Source organism: Pongo pygmaeus, chromosome 1 (assembly GCF_028885625.2).
Source record: "Pongo pygmaeus isolate AG05252 chromosome 1, NHGRI_mPonPyg2-v2.0_pri, whole genome shotgun sequence".
NCBI lineage: Eukaryota > Metazoa > Chordata > Mammalia > Primates > Hominidae > Pongo > Pongo pygmaeus.
In genome coordinates this window covers 203,221,723-203,246,108 of record NC_072373.2, presented here as the reverse complement: position 1 = coordinate 203,246,108, position 24,386 = coordinate 203,221,723, and the positions used below count along the sequence as shown (strand labels likewise).

The 24,386-nt window shown below is 52.7% G+C and overlaps 1 protein-coding gene across 3 annotated transcripts; it reads right to left on the bottom strand.

Moving 5' to 3' along the window:
* Positions 1-198: 198 nt before the first annotated feature.
* On the bottom strand, positions 199-23,923 carry FGR (FGR proto-oncogene, Src family tyrosine kinase). 3 transcript variants are annotated; one of them, XM_054498601.2, is made up of 14 exons: positions 23,811-23,923; positions 13,810-13,872; positions 12,418-12,656; positions 11,769-11,871; positions 10,287-10,385; positions 5,922-6,025; positions 5,585-5,734; positions 4,412-4,567; positions 4,156-4,335; positions 3,570-3,646; positions 3,150-3,303; positions 1,940-2,071; positions 583-1,843; positions 199-486 (listed from the first exon to the last, which is right to left on the bottom strand). In XM_054498601.2, the coding sequence occupies exons 3-13, from the start codon at positions 12,641-12,643 to the stop codon at positions 1,635-1,637; spliced, it is 1,590 nt and encodes a 529-aa protein (XP_054354576.1). In that variant the 5' UTR covers positions 12,644-12,656; positions 13,810-13,872; positions 23,811-23,923; the 3' UTR covers positions 199-486; positions 583-1,634. The 3 variants fall into 3 exon arrangements, with proteins under 3 accessions (XP_054354576.1, XP_054354586.1, XP_063523248.1); XM_054498611.2 differs by lacking the exon at positions 23,811-23,923 and adding an exon at positions 15,191-15,328; XM_063667178.1 differs by lacking the exon at positions 23,811-23,923 and adding an exon at positions 15,191-15,295 and having other exon boundaries at positions 199-409.
* Positions 23,924-24,386: the final 463 nt, after the last annotated feature.

The following is a 24,386-nucleotide window of genomic DNA, read 5'->3' as shown; positions in this document are numbered from 1 at the left end:
TTCTCACCTACAAATGGGGCTAATCACAGAACCAGGCTCAGGACTGGATTAAATTGAAAAGATGGCTGTAAATACATCTGACATTCAGAAGACACTTAATAAGTGAGTTATTATTATTACAGTTTTCCTCCTCTGCTTGACTATGAACTCCTCCTCCAGGGCAGGGACAGGTCTTATTCATGTTTGTGTTCCCAGGGTCCTCCTTAGCAAAGAGTCAATGCTTTGCAGAGTCAACGCTCGGTAATGATTTGCCAGTTGCTGCAGTGATTCCCAGCTCCCAGATTCCTTCTCTGTCCATTCCCTTAGTAAGTCAGATGGTCAACAAACATTTTCTGATGGGAGAGGAAGGAATCTTTATTCCCTGCTCCCCTTGTTTCCACACGGAGGCATGTCAGCTTCCAGAGTTTCTCTAAGGGGAATGAGGGAGTGGGAAGATTCATCATCACTCAGGTGCACTGCAGGTTGTTCAGCATCCCTGATCCCTACCTGTAGGATCCAAACAAACCAAACTGCCTCCAAACCTCTCCAAAATCTCCCCTGGGGGCAAAACTCCCCTAATGAGATCCAGTGAGTTAGACTAACCCTCAGGACTCTTCTGTCTCCTCCCCTCTCTTCTGTCCTCTTTTGGAGAGTCTGACAGCTCCAGAGGGTCCACTGTGTTCTTCCTCCCTGCACTGGCAAAGGAGGCCTAAGGTTGTCCCATTGCACCTGTGATGAATGGCAAATCCGATGAACTCAGATAAAGAATTAGCAAACCTATTATACACAGATTGAAGGCCATATCAGCAACGAAGAGGACATTTTAATGTATCTTCAGTTGCTTGTCTTCTAAACTCACGTGTAGATGAGCAGTGGGACTCTGGGTGTTCTAAAATTCCACACCTTGGATGCCCCATGCTTGGTAGGCATTAGGGCCCTCTCCAGCTTCCCCTGCTGCTGCCTGTAGCCAAATCTGTCTGTTCATCCCCCATTGACCACCCTCCCTCCCAAAGGAAGGTTCAAGGGTATTTCATGGTTTGAGGATTCATATTGTCATTTTACTTATTTACAGAATCAATAAACCAACACTTACACACTATTCAGAGAGGTGGGAAGTGCTCTGCAACCTTCTCCCTCAAACCTGGGCCCAGACCCCAGTCCTGGACCACTGCATCCACCCAACAGGAAAGGGGTCCAGCCAAGACTTTTCCTGACTTTGTAACTTACAGACCCAAGAGAATAGAGGGTAGAAGGGAAATTCTTGGCACCTGGACTGGAGTGAAATAAAAGGAGAGTAGGAAAGCAGTGATAGGAGAGAAGTAAGGGAGGTACATACAGTTTTATAAATAACTAGACAAGGTCTGAGCACTTTGGGTGGGGGTGGAGTGAGAAAGGCTAGAGGCATGTAGGGGCCTAAGTGGAAAAGGAAGAAATAGTGCTTGGGGCCAGAGCGGATGAGAGATCAGCTCTGGGCCTCCTTTTGCCCCATCTGTAAAACAAGTAGGTTGCCCTAAGTGGTGTCAGAGCAGCCACCTCCTTGGAGATGCTAGGACTCTATGGGGTTCTAAGCCAGCCTGGGGGTTTTGGAAGAACAGCTCTGGGGATTGGCAAGGACTGGTGGCCACCGCCAGAGAGGTGGTTGATGCCCGGACAGGCTATGTCTGATCCCCGGGCTGGTACTGTGGTTCAGCAGAGGTGAAGTAGTCCTCCAGGAAGGACTGCAGGTACTCGAAGGTAGGCCTCTCCTCCGGGTCCAGACGCCAGGTCTGTTCCATGGCTTCGTACAGGGATGCTGGGCAGCCTGGAGGGCACGGCATGTGGTAGCCCTGCTCCACCTGTTCCAACACTTCCCGTTTATTCATGCCTGAAGGATGGGGCTCTGTCAGTCAAAGGGACAGCCAGGAGGAAGCCCTTCCCCATAACCATCCCCCACCCCAACTCTACCCTTGGCGAGGCAAACCTGGGTAGGGGATTCGGCCCTTGGTGATGAGTTCAGTGAGCAGGATCCCAAAGGACCACACATCTGACTTGACGGTGAATCTGCCAAAGAGAGCAGCTTCTGGGGCTGTCCACTTGATGGGGAACTTGGACCCTGGAGAGGATGGGGGAGCAGGGAAAGTTAGTGAGGGGGTCCCTGGAAACAGCTGGATTAAGAGAATGGGGTCTGGGCGCAGTGGCTCACGTCTGTAATCCCAGCACTTTGGGAGGCCAAGACAGTCGGATCAGTTGAGGTCAGGAGTTTGAGACCAGCCTGGCCAACATGGCGAAACCCCATCTCCACTAAAAATACAAAAATTAGCCGGGCATGGTGGCGGGTGCCTGTAATCCCAGCTACTAGGGAGGTTGCGGCAGGAGAATTGCTTGAACCTGGGAGGCTTCAATAACCTGAGATCGCACCACTGCACTTCAGCCTGGATGACAGTGAGACTCCATCTCAAAAAAAAAAAAAAAAAAAAAGAGAGAGAGAGAGAGAATGGGGACTCTAGGGATGAGGATTTTGGGGATCCTGAGCACAAGGGTCTCTGGGCATAGTAGAAAGGACATGGTATCTAGTCAACACCTACTATGTGTCTAGTATAGTGATGGGCACTTTCCAAAAATTGCAATGATTCTCATCCTAATAACAGCCAATACTTGGCTAGCCTTTCCTGTGTGCCAGACACTGTTTTAAGTGATATGCATGCATTAACTCATTTAACCCTCACAAAACCCCCATGAGATAGAGACTCATTCTAAAGATGAGGAAAAGGAGGCACTGAGTAGTTAGGTAACTTGCCCACATCACAGAGTTAATACCTGGCTGGGATTCATACTCAGGCATTCTGGCTACAGAATTCCCACTGTTACACACCATTGTCTTTCATTTAAGAATTATAGCTGTGCCTGTCACGTAGCAGATGCCTGGTAAACATCTGCTGATTTGCTGTTATCTGAATATTTTCACTTTACATAAGAGAAACGGCAGCTCCCAGAGGTTAGGTGACTTGCCCAAGGCCACATGGCTGGTAAGTGGCCGACGTGGGATTTGAGCCCAGAATTGCCTCTCATACTACATCAGGATGGGGTGACTCGGGCGACCTGGGGTGAAGAAGGGTTCCTGGGTGCGTGGGGCCCCATGGAAGTCCCTTGTTGCATAGGGAGCTCTTGGAAGGTGGGGTGAAGCAGGGCACCTTGGCAGGGGTTGTACTCATCGTCCTTGATGAGACGCGCCAAGCCAAAGTCTGCGATCTTGCACGCCAGCCGCTCCCCAACCAGGATGTTGGCTGCCCTCAGGTCGCGGTGAATGTAGTTCATGCGTTCCATGTAGGCCATGCCCTCAGCTACCTGGGGGACCAAGGTGTGGAGAGATGGGAGCTCATGTGGACTCACAACACCGTGGCCTGTGTGAGGGGTGAGGGACCATTTGAAAAACCCACTTTCCAGAGGGGGAGACTGAGGCCCAGAAAGACAGGCAGTACCTCTCAGGCACAGCTGGAGGCACAGCTGATGCAGGGGGCGGGGCCGCCCTCCCAGGCGTTTGAAGGGACAGAGAATTTGTGAACAGTTAATAGGTGGGAGGTCCGGGAGGTAAAGGCTGCTGGCCCAGTTACCTGGGCTGCCATGTCCACCAATTGGGGCAGCCTCAAATCCTGGCCCTCCGGGTTCTTGAGAAAATCCAGCAAGCTGCCTGGGAAGAAGAAGCCAGAACGTCAGCGCCAAGGCCCTACCCCGGGCCCCAGCCCCTCCTCCTCTCGCTTGGCCCCGCCCCTCAGCCCCTCCCACCTGGACCCGCCCCGACTTAGGACCCCGCGGGTGCCTCAACCCCTCACTTGTCTCGCCCTGGCCCAGCTGCCAGACACGGACTCTGCCCACATCTCGTTTCTTCTGTTCCTTGGTGTCCCGGACAAGACCCACCCAGACTCCGCCCCAGACCTTCCCTCACTCCCGATTCTGCCTTCCTTAGCCCAAGCCCTACCAGCCTAACACCTGAGGCACCGCCCCCCGCCCCAGCTCCCTAGTGGTCTCACTCGGCCCGGCTCCCACCCTAGCCCTCCAGTCGTTTTACACACCTGGTCCCTTAGTGGGACTCTGCCCATTGTCCCTCGTCCCTCACAGATCGCGTCCCAGGTCCCACGCCTGAAAACTCCCTTCTTAACTTCACCCCGAATCCCGCCCGACCAGGCTCCGCCTCCTGACCGTGACACATGAACTCGGTCACGATGTAGATGGGCTCCTCCGACACCACGGCGTACAGCTGCACCAGCTTGTCGTGCCGCAGCAGCTTCATGACCTGCGCCTCCTCCAGGAAGGCCTTCGGGGACATGGTGCCCGGCTTCAGCGTCTTCACCGCCACCTTAGTGCTGCCGTTCCACGTGCCTGCTCGGAGGCTGTCTTTGTCAGGACCCTCTCCCCCGAGCCCAGGCCCTCGCCCCGGCCCCCGGGAGCTCCGTACCCAGCCACACATCCCCGAAGCAGCCGGTGCCCAGCCGGCGCTCCAGCGTGATGGAGCTGCGGCTGATCTCCCAGGCGTCCTTGGCCAGGCCCAGCGTCTGCGGCTTCATGATGGTGCAGGGCGCGATGAGCAGGTTGCACAGCCCGTCATTCACCTCTGGGGGGGGTCATGAAGTAGAGTCACAGGTGGGCCAGGACACCCTCCTCCACTCCTTATCCTATCCCAGCCTGGTGCCAGACCCTAAGATCAGTTATAAGGAACTAGGCCCCAAGTGAGGTCCCAGGCCAGGAAGAAAGGCAACCCTACCCACTAAATAGGGGAGCATGTTGGTGTCCAAGGAAGGGGGTGGCACCCAGAGGGAGAGATGATACCTGTAAGCCTTCTGTAAGGACTGGGGGCCTTCCCATAGGAGGTAGCCTCCAGCTGGGCCTTGAAGGATAAGGTGGGATTCTCACAGGTGGAAATGGGGTTGGGGATTCCAGGCAAAGGTGTGGACATGAGGCCCATGGTCTTCCGTGGACCTCATCCTTGGCATAACCAATCAAGGCAGAAACATGGGCATTGAATCCTGCCTTCTCTTCACCCCCACAGCCAATTCTCCACCAAGTCAGGCCCATTCTGCCTCCTACCCAGCTTCAGAATCGTCTGCTTCATCTTTACTCCGCTGCCACCGATTTAGTCTAGCTTCCACCACCTCTCACCTGGACAACGACCACTGCCTTCTAATGGACCCCTCACTCTGCCTTGTCCCCTGGCATCCAAGCTCCACCAGCAGCCAGAGTTTCTCACAAAAGTGAGACCAGCCTCTGTCACCCCTTGCTCAGGGCCCTGTGATGATGGCTCCCTGTCTGCCCACGGGGCAGTCCTGGTGCCTTGGTGGGGCATTCAGGCGGCACAAACACTCCATCAAGTTTCCACAAATTGAGGCCTTGAGGCAAGAAACTGGCCAATGCCTTGCTCAGTCATTAGGGGGTGCTGCTTTGTGATGGACTGCTTTCCTCCGGAAGCTCATAGAGCTGGATCCTGGGCTGGGAGACCCCATCCTTGGGTTCTGGTTTCCGTCTGGCCAATACTGCTTGGTAGACCCTTCCCTCAGGCCCTCTGGGCCTCAGTCTCCCCATCTGGACAATGCTTCAGTGGGTTGGTTCAGGGATCTGAGGCCCCTGCCCTCACCCATGTAGTGCTGCACCAGCTCCTGCACCGAGCTGAACTGAACCCGTGTGGTGATATAGTAGCCGCCCATGTCCAGTTTGCGGATCTTGTAATGCTTCACATGATTGCCTCTGGTCTGATCCCAGTCCCGGATGGACAGGGAGTAGGCACCTGTGGAGAAGGATCACTTTTGATCTGCTGTTCTTCTCTCCTCTAGTCTGGGAGCTGGGAGAGGCCAGACAGCAGCATCCCTAGGACCTGGTCCCGGTCTTGGCCTTGACCCAAGCAGCCTACAGCTCCTAGCCCTACCCCAATGGCTGGGCCTCCCAGTCGCCTTGGCGCGTGGCACCATCCCTACCTTTGGTGGTCTCGCTTTCCCGAATGAGAAAGGCCCCCTGGGGGTTGCCTGGTGAGAGCAGCTGCCTCTCTGCATCCTTTCTCCCAATCTTTCCAAAGTACCACCTGTTGGGAAAGGCAGGCAAGAGTCAGGGACGCTTTGCTCAAACCTCACCTCAGCCTCCTGCGCAGTCACCTCACAAGTCAAGACTCCATTTTCCCCATGTGTACAATGGGGCTGGTACACCTGCTTCACATCCTGGCTGGGAGGATCACAGAGAAGGGGAGTGTAAAATGCCTGGCCCACAGTAGGTGCCCAGCAAAGGTTAGCATCTCTTCTCGTTAGGTTTCTCTTGAATTAAAATTGCTACAGTCCCAGTCATCAGGGTGCCATGGACCCTCAGTTCATCTCACTATAGCCCCTCTGTGCACTCATTTTACAGATGAGCAAGTTGAGGCTCAGAGAGGGAAAGTGACCTGTCCACAGGCTGGCTAATGAGCTCTACCTAAAATCCTCTGCCGCTCACCCTAGTTCTTTTTTCACCACTGCAGTAATCAGATCACTCAGATCCTTCTCCCACCTCCACCTCCAAACCCTTTCCTCCTTTGGCCTCCAGAGCAGCACAGTCTGCTGCTTCTCTTCTCTCTGGCTGCTCCCGCCCCAGCTACTGCTCTTCCTGCACTCTCTTAGACTTGGATGTTGTCCTAAGTCTAAACTTCAACCTCAGGCCTCAATTACTCCTCTCCCTTGGGGATTCTTTCTGGGATTGAACCGTAGCCCTAAACCAACTGTACAGGTACAATGGGGGAGCTGAAGTGACCACAGGTGCCATAGGAGATTCAGATGATCATGAAACTGGCCTGTGGCCATCTTGGGTTGAATTAAAGGAGCCTCGTGTTTTCAAACCAAGGGTGGTGGAAGTCTCAGTGGACCCTGGGAAGGTCAGTCCGCCCCTGGGTACTAGGCACAGTTCAGGAAACAGGGGAAGGCATTGGCAAGTGATGTGTCCAGGAGGGCAGGCAGGAGGGGGACGGAGGAAGTGTTGAAGGACTGTATAGACAGGACACATTGTCAAGTTTTTTTCAAAGCCCTCCCCCCTCCCACACGCATGACATTAGCTACTTCCTTAATAATCACTATAATAATAACACATATATTTCGTGTTAGGGTCTGCCTTAATACATGTATGTATTCACTTAATTCTCCTAACAATGTTGTGAGATAGCTACTATTGTTAACCCCCATTAGACAGTCAGGGCTGCAGCTGCTAGAACAGGAACCCAGGCTGTCTGCTTTAGGGCCTGTGCTCCTAACCACACTACCCGTAACCACAACACTGCACTGAGCACCTCTCAGTGCTTGGTGACACTGGCTCCAAGATGTGGACACAAGCATGAAGCTCCCCACAAACCTCCTGTCCTCTGCATCATTGTTCCTCCTCTCCTTCATGCCTCCTACCACCTCCCCAGACTTGGGCCTCACCGCGCCTGACCTCTGAACCTCGCCTACCCGCTCCTGCTCAGTGATACCCACTTCCTGCCAGCAGCCTCCACCTGCATGCAGCCTCTCTATTCCAACAACCTCCAGACATGCCCACATTTCTCCCTTCCCCAAAGGAAACTATTCTAAGTTCTATCTCGCCATCAACATTCTGCTGTATCTTCTCACCTTCCCTTCACTTGAAAAAGTGCTTCACACTCGGGTCTCCACTTCCTCACCTCCCACTCCCTCCCAGGCTCTGCTGTCTGGCCTCTGCCTCCCACCCTCGCACAGAGAAATCTCTCACCAAGGTCACCCCCACTGCCAAATCCAGTGGTAGCCTCTGACATGCCCTCTCTTGTTTCCTGAAGCTTCTCTGCTCTCTCGGTTGTTCTGACTTGGCCTGGTCTGGATTTCCTCACTTCTCCAATGGCTCCTTCTCCTTCGAGGGCAGCTTTCCCCAAAGTGGGGTCCTAGGGCCAAACTTTTGCACTCTCCACTCTCTTCCTTAACTGTCTATATAGCTTTTCCAGAAATTTTTAATTAATTAATTTTTTTGAGACGGAGTCTCGCTCTGTCACCCACGCTGGAGTGCGGTGGCTCGATCTCGGCTCACTGCAACCTCCACTTCCCAGGTTCAAGTGATTCTCTTGCCTCAGCCTTCTGAGTAGCTGGGACTACAGATGCCTGCCACTACACCCGGCTAATTTTTTTATTTTTAGTAGAGATAATGTTTCACCACGTTGGCCAGGCTGGTCTTGAACTCCTGACCTCATGTGATCCGCCCGCTTCAGCCTCCCAAAGTGCTGGGATTACATGCATGTGTCACCGCCCCCGGCCCCCTCCTGTATAGCCTTAATGATCATCTTTACTCTCATGAGTCCCAAATTTCTGCCCTAGCCCATTGTGCCCTCTGCAAGGGCCACAGCAAACAAACTGAGGAGTTTTAGTGGCAATTAAGAAAAGTTGTCCCTTCCTCTGGACTGATTCAGGGGCATGGATTAGCATGGGCTGGTTGCCTGCCATACAAAGCACAACCTAATTGAATTGCTGGCAGCCTCATCCACCTGGATGTTCCTCTCCACAAACCACAATCCAACAAGCACCCCCTAGAACTCATGAACCTATACCTGCTCCTGTGTTCCCCGCCTTAGCAAATGGTGCCGTCATCCACCCAGCTCCTTAAGGAGACTTTGAGTCACCCTTGATTCCTCCCACTCCCCATAACCCAAATCAGTCACGGAGTCCTGGATTCTCACTCTGCAAAGTCTCTTCAATCCCTTCTTTTCTCATATATGTATGACATTTGTGAGAATAGATTTTTAAAAGCTTTTTGAGCCTCAGTTTCCTCATCTGTAAAATGGGAACAATAATAATATCAAGGGGCCGGACACGGTGGCTCATGCCTGTAATTTCAGCAATTCGGGAGTCTGAGGCAGGAAGATCACTTGAGGTCAGGAGTTTGAGACCAGCCTGGCCAACATGGTGAAACCCCGTCTCTACTAAAATTATAAAAATTAGCCAGGTGTGGTGGCATGCACCTGTAGTCCCAGGTACTTGGAAGGCTGAGGCAGGAGAATTGCTTGAACTCAGGAGGTGGAGGTTGCAGTGAGCCAAGATTACGCCACTGCCCTCCAGCCTGGGCAACAGAGCAAGACTCTGTCTAAAATAATAATATCAGGGCCAGGCATGGTGACTCATGCCTGAAATCCCAGCCCTTTGGGAGGCCAAGGTGAGAGGATTGCTTGAGCTCAGAAGTTTGAGACCAGCCTGAGCAGCATAGCAAGATTCTGCTTCTATAAAAAAATATATAAAAATTAGCCAGGCATGGTGGCACACACCAGTAGTATCAGCTACTCAGGAGGCTGAGGTGGGTGGATCACTTGAGCTCATGAGTTTGAGGCTGTAGTGAGCTAAAATCATGTCACTGTACCCCAGCCTGGGCATCAGAGCATGCCCCTGTCTCTTAAAAAACTAATAATATTAACAGTGTTATTGTGAGCATTAAGTGAACCAAGGCGGTAAATACTTGCTGTAGTATACTTGCTCAAGTATATAAAGGTATTCAATGAATGATAAATTCCTGCCTCTTGGGCCAGGCCTTGGTGGCTCATGCCTGTAATCCCTGAACTTTGGGAGGCCAAGATGGGCAGATGGCTTGAGCTCAGGAGTTCAAGACCAGCCTGGGCAATATGGCGAAACACCATCTCTACTACAAAAAAAAAAAATATTAGCCAGGCATGGTGAAAGAATCATCTGAGCCAGGGAGGTCAAAGCTGCAGTGAGCTGAGATTGTGCTACTACACTACACTCTAGCCTAGGCAACAGAGTAGGACCCTGTCTCAAAAAAAAAAAAAAAAAAAAAAAAGAAAAAAGAAAAAGTAAAAGGAAAGAAAAGAAAAAGAAAAAGAAAAATTCTTGTCTCCTTAATAGAATTAATTCTTAGTAATGCTCCTTTGCACCTTTTCAGCACTTTACAATTTTTTAAAGCTCATACACTGTTGCTTTACGGGGAGGCAATATGTGTAATGCTTAGCAAATGCAGCCCAAATATCTGGGTTCATACATCAGCTCCACCACTCACTAGCCATGTGAACTTGCCCAGGATATTTACTTTCTCTGTGTCTCAACTTCCTCATTTGTAAAATAGGATAGTAGTAGTTTCTAACCCCATTAATACACAGACAGTACTTTGAATAGTGGCCAGAACATAATACATGCTCTATAAGTATTATCTACTATTATTATTATCAGTACAATCTTCTTTTGTTCTCACAATGACCTTACAAAATTATTAGATAAGGAGACAGTCTCAGACTGGAGTAATGACTTGTCCCAGAGGTGGCCGTGGAGTCTGGACTCCAGGGTCCTGTCCATAGGGCTGGTCTTGCCCCAATCCCCACTTACTCTTCAGCCTGGATGGAGTCAACAGGGGCCACATAGTTGCTCGGAATGTAGCCAGTTTGTCCGGAGCTGAGAGACCGAGCCTCCCACCAGTCACCTTCACTGCAGGCACAGAACAGGGCATGGTCAGCAGCACCCCTAGCCCCCAAGGCACCCTGGGGCCAGGTGGAGCCACACAGGTCTGCAGAGATGAATCCTGCCACAGCCTCATCTTGGACACCCCCCACCACTGGGGCTTTTGTCTGCTCTGCCCCAGCCACTGCAGCTTCCCTGGGAGGGCTTGTCCCTGCAGAAGGAATAAGCTCGGGGGCACTTGGGGCTCTTAGCTTCTTCCTCGGGCTCCCCAGCTGGGCTGGGGATTGGGAATACAGTGGACAGCTGACTAGGTCACTTCCCCACAGAAAATGGCTACAGATTTCCTTCTGGATAAAATCTAGACTTCTCAATGTGGCTTAAAAAGCCTGACAGAGGCCAGGTGTGGTGGCTCATGCCTGTAATTCCAGCACTTTGGGAGGCCGAGGCAAGCAGATCTCCTGAGGTCAGGAGTTCGAGACCAGCCTGGCCAACATGGTGAAACCCCATCTTTACTAAAAATACAAAAAATTAGCCAGGTGTGGTGGCTCTTGCCTGTAGTCCCAGGATCACTTGAACCCAGGAGGTGGGGGTGACAGTGAGCCAAGACTGCACCACTGCACTCCAGCCTGGGAGACAGAGCGAGACTCCAACTCAAAAAAAAAAAAAAAAAAAAAAAAAGCCTGGCAGAATCTGCCTCTGCCTACCTCTCTAGCCTCTGTTCTCTCCCATTCTGCATCCCATATTTTATGAACCACCTAAGGTGAACCACTTTGTGGTTTTCAGAAGTCATCATTTATTCTCATTCTCTCTCACTCTCTTCCTCTTTTCTTACCTCTTCCTTCACTGTCTATTCATTTTTATTTTTCATTTTTTAATTACTTATTTATTTTGTTGAGATGGAGTCTTGCTCTGTTGCCTAGGCTGGAGTGCAGTGGCGCAATCTCAGCTCACTGCAACCTCCGCCTCCCAGGTTCAAGTGATTCTCCTGCTTCAGCCTCTCAGGTAGCTGGGATTACAGACATGCGCCACCACGCCTGGCTAATTTTTGTATTTTTAGTACAGACAGGGTTTCACCATGTTGGCCAGGCTGGTCTCAAACTCCTGACCTCAGGTGGTCCACCCGCCTTGGCCTCCCAAAGTGCTGGGATTACAGGCATGAGCCACTGGACCCAGCCGTCTATTTCATTTTTATAGCCTCAGCTTAAAAATCACCTCCTCCAGGCCGGTGCAGTGGCCCAACACCAACGCCCCCAACCAGCACACAGTTGCAATCACCCAGGGTTTTTATTGTTATGTATATGTGTTCCCAACTAGGCTGGAGCATTCTGAGGCTAGGGACCAGGTGCGATTCCTGTCTGTGTCCTGCTCCCAGCCCAGGCAATGTTCTGACTAGGTGGCCTGGTCACTTACGTGTTGTTCAGGATGTGGAACTTCTCGCCCTTGGTGAAGGTGAGGTCATCCTCAGTTCGAGCCTCATAGTCATACAGGGCAATGAACAGGGTCACCCCAATCCCTGCAGAGTCAGGGCTACTCAGCAGGGTAGGGCATGGGGCAGAAGCACCAAGGGGGCTGCACCCCAAATTCCTGTTCCCCAGCCAGGTGCTGCACCTCCCCACTCCTTTAGTGCTCCGGTTCCCAAAGGCCTTTGGAGTCCAAAGAATTTGTGATTTGGTCTGCACAGCTTAGGACACACAACTTCAAGCCCATTCCTCCCACCATGGAGGATCCCCTTGTTGCCCACTCCTCCTCTTCCCCACCAAGAAGACTTCCCATCTGGGAAGTGGCACCTAAAAGGGCAAGAAGTTTCTCTTTGTCACTTGCATCTGTCACAGCATCCTGCCCCTCTCAGACTGGGAGTAGAGCTTCTTGACCCTGTCCTGCAGACTGTGGTTTCTGATGGTAGGACTGTACAGACTCCCTCAGCCCATGTGATCTTGAAAGCGGGGTTGTATCTGCCACATCCTACTGGAGGCTCCTAAGGGCAAGTCCGCAGCTCCTCTTCTTCCCTCACTTTCTCCCAGGATCCAGGCAGCACCTGCCTCCGGCCCCTTGGACTCACCTGACACACCCCTGATGGTGCCACTATCAAGGAACCCAGGGTTGATGGCCTGAGAGGAGAAGTTGCTGTAGTTGGGGATGTGGGCAAATGAGGATGCAGGCTGGGCCTTAGTGGGGTCAGGCCCATAGTGGTCTGCTGCCCCGTAGCTTCTGAAGTCCCCTTCCAGGCCAGCATCCTCCTTGGCCGTGGCCACGGGCTCCAATTTCTTGCAGAACACACAGCCCATTCCAGGTTCCCTGCTACAGAATGGGGCATGCCTCACTCAAGGGCCCCTGCCAGGTGCACCACCCTGTGCACACACACACGTGCACATGCTCATACACTCATACAGGCACGTGGCTTTCCCTCTTGGGCCTAGATTGGGGTCCTCCCTGTAAGGGATAAAGGCGGAACCGGGCCACCTACTGTACCGTTCAGTCTGCCTCACAGTATGTCCCCCCTCAGTGCTTCTCTTCCCATTGGATCATGTCTATATCTCTGGGGCTGGCTTTCTACATTGGGATATTGCTGTGCTTATTTGCATATTTTTGCCTCCTATTGCTTTGCTTTTTTTGTTTTGAGACAAGATCTCACTCTATTGCCCAGGCTGGAGTGCAGTGGCACAATCATAGCTTGCTGCAGCCTTGATCTCCTGGGCTCAAGTGACTCTCTGGTCTCAGCCTCCAAAGAACTGGGACTACAGGTGCGTGCCACCACCCCTGGCTAATTTGTTTGACTTTTAGTAGAGACAAGGTCTTGCTATATTGCTCAGGTTGGATCCTATTGCTTTGATATATTGTGTTTCTGTGACTCTTTCAGTGTGCTTGTACATGTGCATCCGTGTGTCTCTAAGTATGGGTGAGTTTGCCTGTGTGGGTATGCGTGTGTATGCAGCTCTTTGTGGATGTCTGTGTGTCTGTGTGTGCAGGTTTGTGTGTATATGAGAGTGTATAAAAGTCTCTGTGTATGTGTTTGGCTGCATGTGTATGTGTCTGTAAGACCGTGTTTGTGTGCATGTGTTTCTGTGTGAGTATGTGTGTGCCTGTCTGTGTGAGTGGGTGTCTGTGTGTCTGTGTGTCTATGAATGTGCACCTATCTGTGTGTGGGAGCAGTGTGCTGTCTCTGGATGTGTGTCTGTCTGCATGTGTGTCTGTATATCTGTGCATGTGTGTGTGTGTGTGTGTGTGAGGCTGTGTGTCTGCACCTGGAGAGTCACTGCAGAGAGGGATCAAGGCCATTTCCTGTCATGGGTCCAGCCTCCAGCCTCTCAAGCTGCCTCATTCTGGCTCCCCCATCTGTTACCTAGCAACAGGGTCCTTGTAGGAGAAGGGGGCTGTAAGGAGTTGTGGGGTTCAGGAAGGCCACCCCCACCCTGTTTCCTGACCCTGAAAGCCCTCAGTCTAGCCCACTCACCCCTTAGGCCCCTACTCCTGGGTCAGTGGGGCTGCGGCATGATCCTTGGGAGGGGTCAGAGACCTGAGGGTGAGACAGAAGGACGAGGAAGATGAAGTCTCTGCCAATGTTTCTGTCAGCAGCTGCCCAGCTCCTGCCCTCTTCAGGAAGCCAGAAGGCCTGGGCTCTGCCCCAGCATGACTTCTGCCTTCACTTCCCTTCCTATCACCCCTGGCACACTTACACAACCCCCGTCACATAGGGCAAACCACCCACACCAGCTCTCTTTCACACTCATACTCACCTGACCCACCAGCACAGTCACACAACAACACTCACAGCATATATTTGCATGAGTGTGCGTGCCAACCCCATCACATGCCAATACAGGCTCTAACAAGCCCAAGCTCACAATAGCACACACACATACACATGCACATATACATGTGGTGCCTGCCAGGTTAACAGACGAACACACTCGGACACGCATGATTTTGTACATTATAATCATCTCTCTAACAGGATTTCTATCAAGCCATGCTCAGCTCCCTCACAGTCCCCAGTCACCATCTCCTAAAAACCAGTTCTTCCGGCCGGGCGCGGTGGCTCACGCCTGTAATCCTGGCACTTTGGGAGACCGAGGTGGGTGGATCACAAGGTCAGAAGTTCCAGACCAGCCTGGTCAATATGGTGAAACCCCGTCTCTACTAAAAATACAAAAATTAGCCAGATGTGGCGGTGGGCGCCTGTAGTCCCAGCTACACGGGAGGCTGAGGCAGCAGAATCACTTGAATCTGGGAGGTGGAGCTTGCAGTGAGCCGAGATCGCACCACTGTACTCCAGCCTGGGTGACAGAGCGAGACTCCATCTCAAAAAACAAACAAACAAACAAACAAATAAACAAAAAAACAGTCCTTCCTTTGAACCCTGCTGTGTTCCCAGCCACCCTAGGGTTCCATGTGGTGGCTGAGTGATAGTAGATACCTGCCTCTGGAGCTCTCCACCTATCCCCATACTAGAGAAAGGACCAGGTCAGAAGCTGGGGCCACCAGAGTACCTTGGGAAGCCCCACAATGAGCCAACCCTTTTCTGGCAGCAGTATCCTCTGAGCAACAGGGCAGGTCATTGAGTAAGGGTCCCCCACACCCTGCCAGAAACTCTGCCATTGCAACACTCAGAGAGGAACTGACTGGTGAGAGGGCTTGGTTTCCTAAGATGTGAGAAGACTGGAGAGTTTAGGGTGGGGCCAACCTTGTGAATCCTGATTTGCCCCAGAGGAGCCCCAAGGTCCTAGAAGCAAGGGCCCCCAGCTTCTCTCTCTCAATCCCCACTCCAGTCACCCTTACAGATATTCTCTTCCTCTTCTCTCTGGGTCCTATCCTTCCTACCTAGCACCACTCACCTCTTCCAGGAAGTCTTCCTGGATCCACCAGGTCCAGTTGCCTGGCCGATGTTTCCGTCACATCAGTGCTTTGGTCTCCACCCTAGCCCCACCTGCCCCTCTCACCCTTTGCTGTAAGTGATCTCTCATGTGTGTGTTGGGTGGGGGTGGGGGCATCACACCCATGTGGTGAACTGTGGGGCGGGCTGTGGTGAGAAGCCTGCCCTAAAATAGCCCCTGTTCACTGGGCCCTGCCTGAGACCTTTGCCCCGGGACCCCTCCCTGGGATGAAACCACTGTGTCTAAAAGGCCCCAGGATGCTACAGGGCTAGTTAGAGCCAGGGCAGAAAACAGAGGTGGAGGACTGGAAGCCATCCAGGGCCCAGTGGGAGGGATTTCAGGGACTGGTGAAAAGAGAGATGGGGCTGATACAAAAACAAGGGTGAGGCCGGGCACAGTGGCTCACACCTGCTGTCCCAGGACCTTGGTAGGCCGAGGCAGGATGATTGCTTGAGCCCAGGAGCTTGAGATCAGCCTGAGCAACATAGGGACACCCTGTCTCTACAAAAAAAAAAAAATTTAAATTAGCCAGTCCTGATGGCACCCTCATTACACAGTCATACACCAAACACCTGCACATCCCCAAACCATGTCCACACACCTACACCCTCATCCTTCCCACAGTCCCCCTGTGCACTCCCTGTGCAGTCCCAGCTACTCGGGAGGCTGAGGTGGGAGGATTGCTTAAGCCTAGGAGTTTGAGGCTGCAGGAGCTGTGATTGCACCGCTGCACTCCAGCCTGGGAGACAGAGTAAGACCCTGTCTCTATTTTAAAAAGAAAACAGAAAAACCAAGGGTGAGAATAAAGCCTTCTCACAGGAAGACACACATACGCACCTCAAATGGTGCACCGTGCTGATACCCAGATCCATACAGCCCTTCAGACCTCTTCTCAGATGGCACATTACCTCAGCTGCCTCATGCACAGGCTCCAGGCTCCTCTGCACAGATTCTCAGCACAAACATCTTCTAGTGTACACACACCCCATATACACACACCTCCAGCCCTCATCCGTCTGCACATAGATGCGCATGCACACACACACACACACACACATCCTCTATACATGAATAGCAAATACAAAATTTATAGCACTTACTATGTGCTGGCCACTGCATTAAGCACTTTATCTATATTATCTCATTTTATCCACACAATCCTATGATTTAAGTATTATTATTCTTATTATTAATTTATTTATTTTGAGAGGGAATTTCACTTTTGTCACCCAGGCTGGAGTGCAATGGCATGATCTTGGCTCATTGCAACCTCCGCCTCCTGGGTTCAAGCCATTCTCCTGCCTCAGCCTCCTGAGTAGTTGGGATTACAGGCGCCCACCACCATGCCGGGCTAATTTCTGTATTTTTAGTAGAGATGGCTTTTCACCATGTTGGCCAGGCTGGTCTTGAACTCCTGACCTCAAGTGATCCACCTGCCTTGGCCTCCCAAAGTGTTGGGATTACAGGCATTAGCCACTGTACCCGGCCTAAGTATTATTATTATTGATGAGGCAACTGAGGCACAGAGAGGTTTGGAAACCTGCCCAGGGTTGGCCAGTCACAGTGGCTCATATCTGTAATCCCAGAACTTTGGGAGGCCAAGGCAAGAGGATTGCTTGGGCCCAGGAATTCGAGATCAGCCTGGGCAATATGGCAAATCCCATCTCTACAAAAAATACAAAAATTGGCCAGGCACGGTGGCTTATGCCTGTCACTGCACTCCAGCCTGAGTGACAGTGAAGCTCTGTCTCAAAAAAAAAACCACAAAAAAACCAACCAAAAAAACTCCGAAAATCAGCTTGGCATGGTGGCACGTGCCTCGAGAGGCTGAGGCAGGAGGACCACTTAAGACCAGGAGATAGAGGCTGCAGTGAGCTATGATCATGCCACTGTACTCCAGCCTGGGCAACATAGTGAAACTCTGTCTCAAAAAAGAAGGCCACAGACATGATGTATCCTGGTGTTTGGCTCCAGAATCTGAGCTTTCAAGCACTTCTCTCCATTGCCTACCACTGATACAGACAGATGCAGCCATTCCTGCTAGCATGCACAAATGCAGATGCCCCCGCACTGTCCCCCCGCCTCCCATGTAAGGACACACACACTCACACAGATATACACAGCCCTCTCCGGTGACACAGACCCACATAGGGCTCTCCTCTATAGGAGAACATAGACTTTTACAATCTCTCACGTTCATACACAGATACAATGTTGCCACTTCCAATAATACCCACGTATATATTGCCACAACATATCTATATCAGACAGAGGGGATCCCTGAATTCTACATGCCCAGTATGGCTGGAAGGGAGAGACTATCAGCATCTGAGAAGGAAGCTCTGTGGGCTCAGGAACAGCCCTGGCAGGGCTGACAGTGTCGTCAGCAGGCAGAGGTAGGCAGCTCTTGGGTCTTATCACTTCCAAACTTGATGCAGACCAAAGCCCTGGCCAGGCCTGGCTCTCTGGGGACCAGTATGCTGAGGGGTCAGGGGATGTAGGCACAGGGTATGGCATCTGCATGGCCCAAGGCAGGGAGGGGCCGCACTGCATGTAGCCATGTTCATGCTGTTTTGTCAGAGGAAAGAAAGAGATGGGGAAAGAAAAAGAAGAGGTAGAAAGAGAGAGAGAGAGGCAGAGTTTGAGAGATACAGGGAGATAAAGAGAAAGAGCCAAAGACAGCTAGAGAGACACAAAGACAGAGAGGTAGAAGGAAGAGACAGAGACAGAGAAACACAGCATGGTATGCTGATAAACTGACTCTCAAAAAAAAAAAAAGAAAGAAAAAGCCCGATTTGTCACATTTTCTGATTTCCATGGTGTAAATATTCCCACAATGGCTGATTTAAAGCTACCAAAGTGACTTCCGGAAAGCTGAGGTGGAAGAGACACACAGAATGAACTCCCCTGAGCCAGTAACTAGCTGGCTCCAGCACACACTGCCAGAAAGAAACAGAGACAAAGAGACAGAGGCAGAAATGAGACTTAAGGAGAAAGAGTAACCGAGAGACAGAAAGAGATAGAAACAGAGAGAGGCAGAGATAAAGAGAGAGAGAGAGAGCTAAAGAGACAAGGAGGGAAAAAGACAGAAGGAGAGCAGATTGGGTTCACTCTGCTCAGGTATCTGCATGAAAATAGCCCTAGGACTCTTCATCCTCCTCTTGCTCTGATCTCTATGTGCCACCAATTCTTTGGAGAGTAATTTGACTTCCTAGAAATCCGGGTGGCAGTAAAAATGAGCTGATTTATAAACAGTTACACAGTGACTAGCATCTTGCCAAGTAATTCCCGGTCATGGTCTTATTTGTTGAACCTATGAGGTGGGTTTATGAGTACCCTTATTTTACAGATGAAGAAACTGAGGCACAGAGATGTTAAGTAACTTGCCCAAGATTACATTGTGAGTAAAGGATGCTAAAATGCAATGCTGATCAACTTGTTGCCAAAAACCACTGTAACCACTAGTCCATTCTGTAATCCTAGTAGAAGCAATAATGCAAGCTTATCCAACCATGGCCCATGGGCCATATGCAGCCCAGGACAGCTTTGAATGTGGCCCAACACATATTAGTAAACTTTCTGAAAACATTATGAGATTTTTTTTGTCATTTTTTTTGAGACGGGGTCTCACTCTGTTGCCCAGGCTGGAGTGCAGTGGCACAATCTTGGCTCACTGCAACCTCTGCCTCCTGGGTTCAAGTGATTCTTCTGCCTCAGCCTCCTGAGTAGCTGGGACTACAGGCGTGCTGCCAAAACGCCTGGCTAATTTTTTGTATTTTGACTAGAAACGGGGTTTCACCATGTTAGCCCAGATGGTCTCAATCTCCTGACCTCGTGATCTGCCCGCCTCGGCCTCCCAAAGTGCTGGGATTACAGGCATGAGCCACCGCACCCGGCCTTTTTTGCAATTTTTTAAAGCTCATCAGCTATCATTAGTGTTAGTGTATTTTATGTGTGGCTCAAGACAATTTTTCTTCTTCCAATGTGGACCAGGGAAGCCAAAAGATTGGACACCCCTGCAATAACGTGTGTCTCTTAAGGAGCACCTAGTGTTCTGAGTCCTGTGCCTCATGCTCTAAATCCTTGATACAGCAGGCAGGGCGCAGGTGGGGGGAGGGAGGGGCGCAGGAGAGAGAGAGAGAGAGCCATATCTGCCCAGATTTTCTCAGGAAGTCACTGAATTTGAAGAAGCCAGGTCTCTCTTTTCTCAGCACTGAACTTCACTGCCTGCTAATACTAGAAAGGGGGCAGCTCAGAGAGTAGCCACAGCATCATTCTGGGCACTTAGTTCTGTTTATAAATATGTCTCTTGAACATCTGGTTTACAGGAGTCGGCTCCGAGATCCCCATCAGGGTCAAAATCAGGTTACAAGTATCAAACTGAGGTCCAATCCTGGACCACAGTGCTCCCCACTTCAACATCTGCCCTGTGGCCCTCCCCAGCTCCATTCTTCAGTAGCTCTATGACCTTGGATCTTTGACATAAGCCTCTGAGCCTTAGTTGTTGCATCTGCACCTTCTGAGTAGTTGCTGTGAGGGCTTCATAACATGTGGCTCTTGCCTGATGTGCAGTGGCCAAGTGTGACCAATAACCAAAACCAGAATGGCCCCCAGGGACCATTTACCACTCCACCTTCTCTTTTGCATAGGGGGAAGTTACTTTCCCAGGATCACACAGCCAGACAAGGGATTCAAAATCAGGACTATTAATTCAAGTCCAGAGTTCTGTTCCCTCCGCATTGCTGTGTTCTCCAAAGCCTGAGCAAGAGATCATGCTGTTCCTAACTAGTGAATGTCATACTTCCGGTCGAACACACCACCCCTGTCATATGGCAGCTGGTCACCCAGCAGGGAGGGACCCTGCCTCCCACTCACCCCTACTGCTGGACATAGGAACCCCAGGTCCACCCATCCTTTTTTGAGGCCTACACTTCCCAAAGCTATGCCAGTTCTTTCATGTAGACACAGGATGTCCTGCCCCCGCAACCCTCACCAAGTATCTGTGGGATCTAGAGGCAGATTTAGGCTCAAATTCTAGTCTGCCTGACAACTAGCTTAAGGCATTGGGCAAGTCAGTTCATCTCCCTGAGCGGCAGCATCTTTGCCTATAAAATAAGAATACAAATGTCCACCTCCTGGGTTTGCTTCTCAGCATCAAATGGGGTCACATCACTGAAAGCATCAGACATACAGTAAGTGCCCAGTGAACTTTCACTTCCCTCCTTTCTCTTGAGGAAGGTCCTCCGTGGCAGTGACGGTGTGGGACCAGAGGGTACGGGACTGGGCAGGGCTGAGAAGAAAGAGAAGTTCCCAGGGTGAGGTGAGAGGGCTGAGCTGGCCCAGCCGCCTGGGGGATTTCATCAAAAGGGAACTCGGACTTTGGGCAGGGGCAGGAAACCACCATCCTGCAAGAGTTCCGGCTTCTCCTCCAGGCTCTGGGCTGGCCAGGGGACAGGCCAGGGCTGCAGGGGCAGGGAGCAAGGCTGAGGTCTGCAGGTGACTCCCATCCCACTGTGCCGCATCTCTCACTAAGCTCTGTCCGGGCGGGCTTCCATCCCTCATCCCCAGTCCTCTCACCAAGACCCTCCACCCGGCTGAATGCCAGTGCCTTTGCTGAGGCCCCCACTGCTCATTAACTCCCTTTCTTTCTTTCTTCTTCTTCTTCTTTTTTTTGAAACAGTGTCTCATTCTGTCACCAAGGCTGGAATGCGATGGTTTGATCTCGGCTCACTGCAACCTCGCCTCCCAGGTTCAAGCAATTCTCCTGCCTCAGCCTCCTGAGTAGCTGGGATTACAGGCGTCTACCACCATGCCCAACTACATTTTTGTATTTTTAGTAGAGACGGGGTTTAGTCATGTTGGCCAGGCTGTTCTTGAACTTCTGACCTCAGGTGATCCACCCACCTCGGCCTCCTAAAGTGCTGGGATTACAGGCGTGAGCCACCGTGCCCGGCCTTCATTAACCCCCTTTCATCTTACACCATCCTTTCTTGAGGCCTCGAAACTGCCTTCTGAAGAAGTCATGCCCACCCAAGCCCATCTGACTCCACCACCACCGTGGTGAGGCCAGGCGTGTGCAGGATCGGGGGTGGCCTTTACCCTCCATGTGGTCCCGAGGCCGTCAGCAGTTTTTTCCACTTCTTGTGGGTAAAAGTGGTTTTCCACCTGTTGCTGAAAACCACCCAGCAGCCTCTAAAACACGGCTCTTTAGGTGCCATCTGGCCTGGGACTCAAGATTTTCAGGAGATGGGAGCCATGGGGAGGGGGGTCCAGGGGCAGCCAAGGGATGGGAGTCTAGATTTCACAGTGTGGCCAGGAAGCCCCCTCCCTGGTCCCTCAGGGGAGGGGGGCGGTGAGGGGGACATCCTGCCTTTTCCCACCTTAGGTCAGCCCAGTCTGCTCTGCGTGGGAAGAGCCCTGGCCCCTACTTCCCCAGCTCTGGGGTTCCCTACCCAGCCTCCTGAGGTCTGGCCACTTCCTTTGCCACATCAGCCCCAGGTGGCTGCAGAGAACACCCAAACATCCACTCATATGCTCAAGTTCATGCTCATTCACTCAGAGCCCAAAACATACAAACACTCACACCCTCACTGGAGGAGGGCATGAGAGCACCTACTCACTGGAACAGGAAGTGGTCATGAAGCCCCCCAAACCCCACACCCTCCTCCCTGGAGGGTACATGAAACTTGGTAGGGATGAGGTAAGGATTCAGGCCTCAGCTCAGGCTACATTAGAGACGAGATGTCCTGGACTTCTGGTCCCTACTGTTGGCCCTGCAGGTTGCCAACTCCCAAACCTCCATCTTCCCATCTGTGAAGTGGGAACAGGGTCCTGCTCTCCCATCATCACCACAGTCAGAAGGATGCCAAGGACATCAGGAACCCTGAGAGTACACACCCGAGGGGCAGCCAACTGGGTGCGGCACCAGAGAGGGTGTGAGACAGATTTCAACTCTGCTGACCTCCCCAGTATGGGCTCTCATCAGAGCCATAAACTATTTAGACGTCAACTGTGTGCTGGTCCCTGGAGGCCCTGTCAGTGAGAGCCGGGCAGTCTGGTCCCTCTCCATGCTTTTTGTTGTTGTTGTTTTTTACAGACAAAATCTCACTCTCTCACCCAGGAGCTCTCGCTGCAGCCTTGAACTCGTGGGCTCCAGCGATCCTCCGGCCTCAGCCTCTGGAGTAGCTGGGACTACAGGCAGGTGCCACCACTTCCCGCCTTCTGGCTAACTATATTTTTTTGTAGAGACAGGACGGGGGTCTCCCTGTGCTGCCGAGGCTGGTCTCCTCTGCATGCTTTTGAGAAGGTGAAGGGGAGGCTCGCTGAGTCAGGGATAGCCCTTAACCCTTCAGGACACTCAGCAAAAACTGCTTTCTGCACCTGATTCTCGTGGGGGAAGGGTGGACACAAGGATAATTTCTCCCCATAGTTCAGATGAGGAAAATGAGGCCCAGAGAAGCCCTGTAACTTGCCTACAGTCACACAGCAATTAAGGGCCCAGTCTTGCTAAGAACCCAGGTCTCTCAAACAGCAGATCCTCCACCCCAGGATCCCTGAACACAGCGGCATCGCCTTCTACCTCGGTCGGGAAGCCCACTCCCCACCCCCCACCCACCAGACCGAGGATTCAAAAAGGGGGCGAAGGCGGAGAGCAAAGGGGGCTGCGCCCACCAGGAGCCCCGCGGCGGCCCAGCGCGGCCCGCCCTCGCGTTGCCATGGAGGCTGCCCCTGCGGGCACTCGCGGTCAAAGGCAGGATTTCCGTCGGGGCGGCAGCAATTCCCGGATTCCGCGGGGAGCGCGGGCCGAGACCGCCGCGGGCGCGGAGGGGGCGCCCGGAGAGGCCAGTCCCTTCCGAGGGCGGGGACTTCCCCAGGAAGCGGGGACCCACGCCTCGCGCGCCGGGCAGGAGTCCCCTGCAGCCCGGAACCCACCTCAAGGGCGGGCCGAGAGGGTCGCGGGGCCGCCGTCGAGGCCTCTTACGTTACCCTGCGGGCTGTGGGCTTCACCCCGACTTCGGCCAGCTCGGAAGAGGGGAACTTCCTGGACCCGCAATTGCACCCCAGGTTCTCCGTCCTCCAGAAGTCGTTCTCCTCGACCCCCTTCCCGCGAGCTCCCTCACCTGTTCCCTCCAGCACCCCCACCCATTTCCCCTCTCCCGGACCTATCAGACCCGTCGGCTTCTCCCCAAAGTCCCACTCTCACGATCCCTTCAGTTTCTCCCCCAGACCCTCCTGGGGTTCCCCTTAGTCCTTCTCCCCCACCTGTCTTAGCCCCCTTCCTAAACTCTCATCAATCCCCTCCATTTTACCCACTAGACCTTTTTGGGTGTCCCTTAGGTCGGCTTCCCCCGTGCTCCCCTCCGCCCTCTCCCCTAGGTTTATCAGCCTTGCTTTCCAGGTCGCCGGTTTTCCTCCTTAGGCCTTTTCGGGCTGGGGTCCCTTTGGCTGTCACCTTGCTCAGGTGTTCCCCCACCCCCAGGTTCAGGCTTCTCTTCCCCTCTACCCCCAGTCCTCTCTCCAGAGTCTCAAGGGGGAGGGCACTGCTCGATCTGCCCAGCCCCCACCCGACGCTGTCATTTACCTGGAGCCCAATTCTGCCCGGCCCCGGGGTGAGGCAGCCGGGGCTCCAGCAGCCGCGAGTGCCGGCGTGCGGGGAGAATTGGGGTGCTGCCCGCTTCTGACCGCCGCCCCTGCTGGGCAGGGAGGAGGAAGCCGCCTCGGACTTCTCTTATTGCAGTCACGGCGGGCGGGCGGTGATGGTGGCGGGGAGACAGTCACGCCCCAGCCCCAAGCCAGCTGCCCGCAGCGAGGAGGCGCCCCCAGCTCCTAGGCCCACCCACCCCCACCTTCCTCCTCCCCGGTTTACGGGATGTCGGCTCTGTCACCCTCCAGACCTGAGTCCCCAGCCCGGCCTTCCCAAAGGCCCCCTCCAAAAGTGCAGTTTCAGTACCCCGAAGCACCTGCTCTTTTAGGATCATTGAATTGGAGGTTAAGAGGGGCTTTTCTCCATCACTGAGGACCAGATCGGGACTGGCCTTACTCGAGTTCTCACAGCCAGTTGACGTCACACTGCTGTCACCAGAGCCACTGGACATGGATCACATGGACCCTGTCAGCATGCCTTCCCTTCCTCAGGGGCTGGGCACTGGGGACACAG

Coding starts and splice junctions, on each gene's coding strand:
- FGR (XM_054498601.2), bottom strand. CDS start 12,643: ATGGGCTGTGTGTTCTGCAAGAAATTGGAGCCCGTGGCCACGGCCAAG. Junction 5,735..5,921: donor GGAAAGCGAGACCACCAAAG/GTAGGGATGGTG, acceptor CCTTCTCCACAG/GTGCCTACTCCCTGTCCATC. Junction 4,568..5,584: donor GCTGGTGCAGCACTACATGG/GTGAGGGCAGGG, acceptor GACCCCCCCCAG/AGGTGAATGACGGGCTGTGC.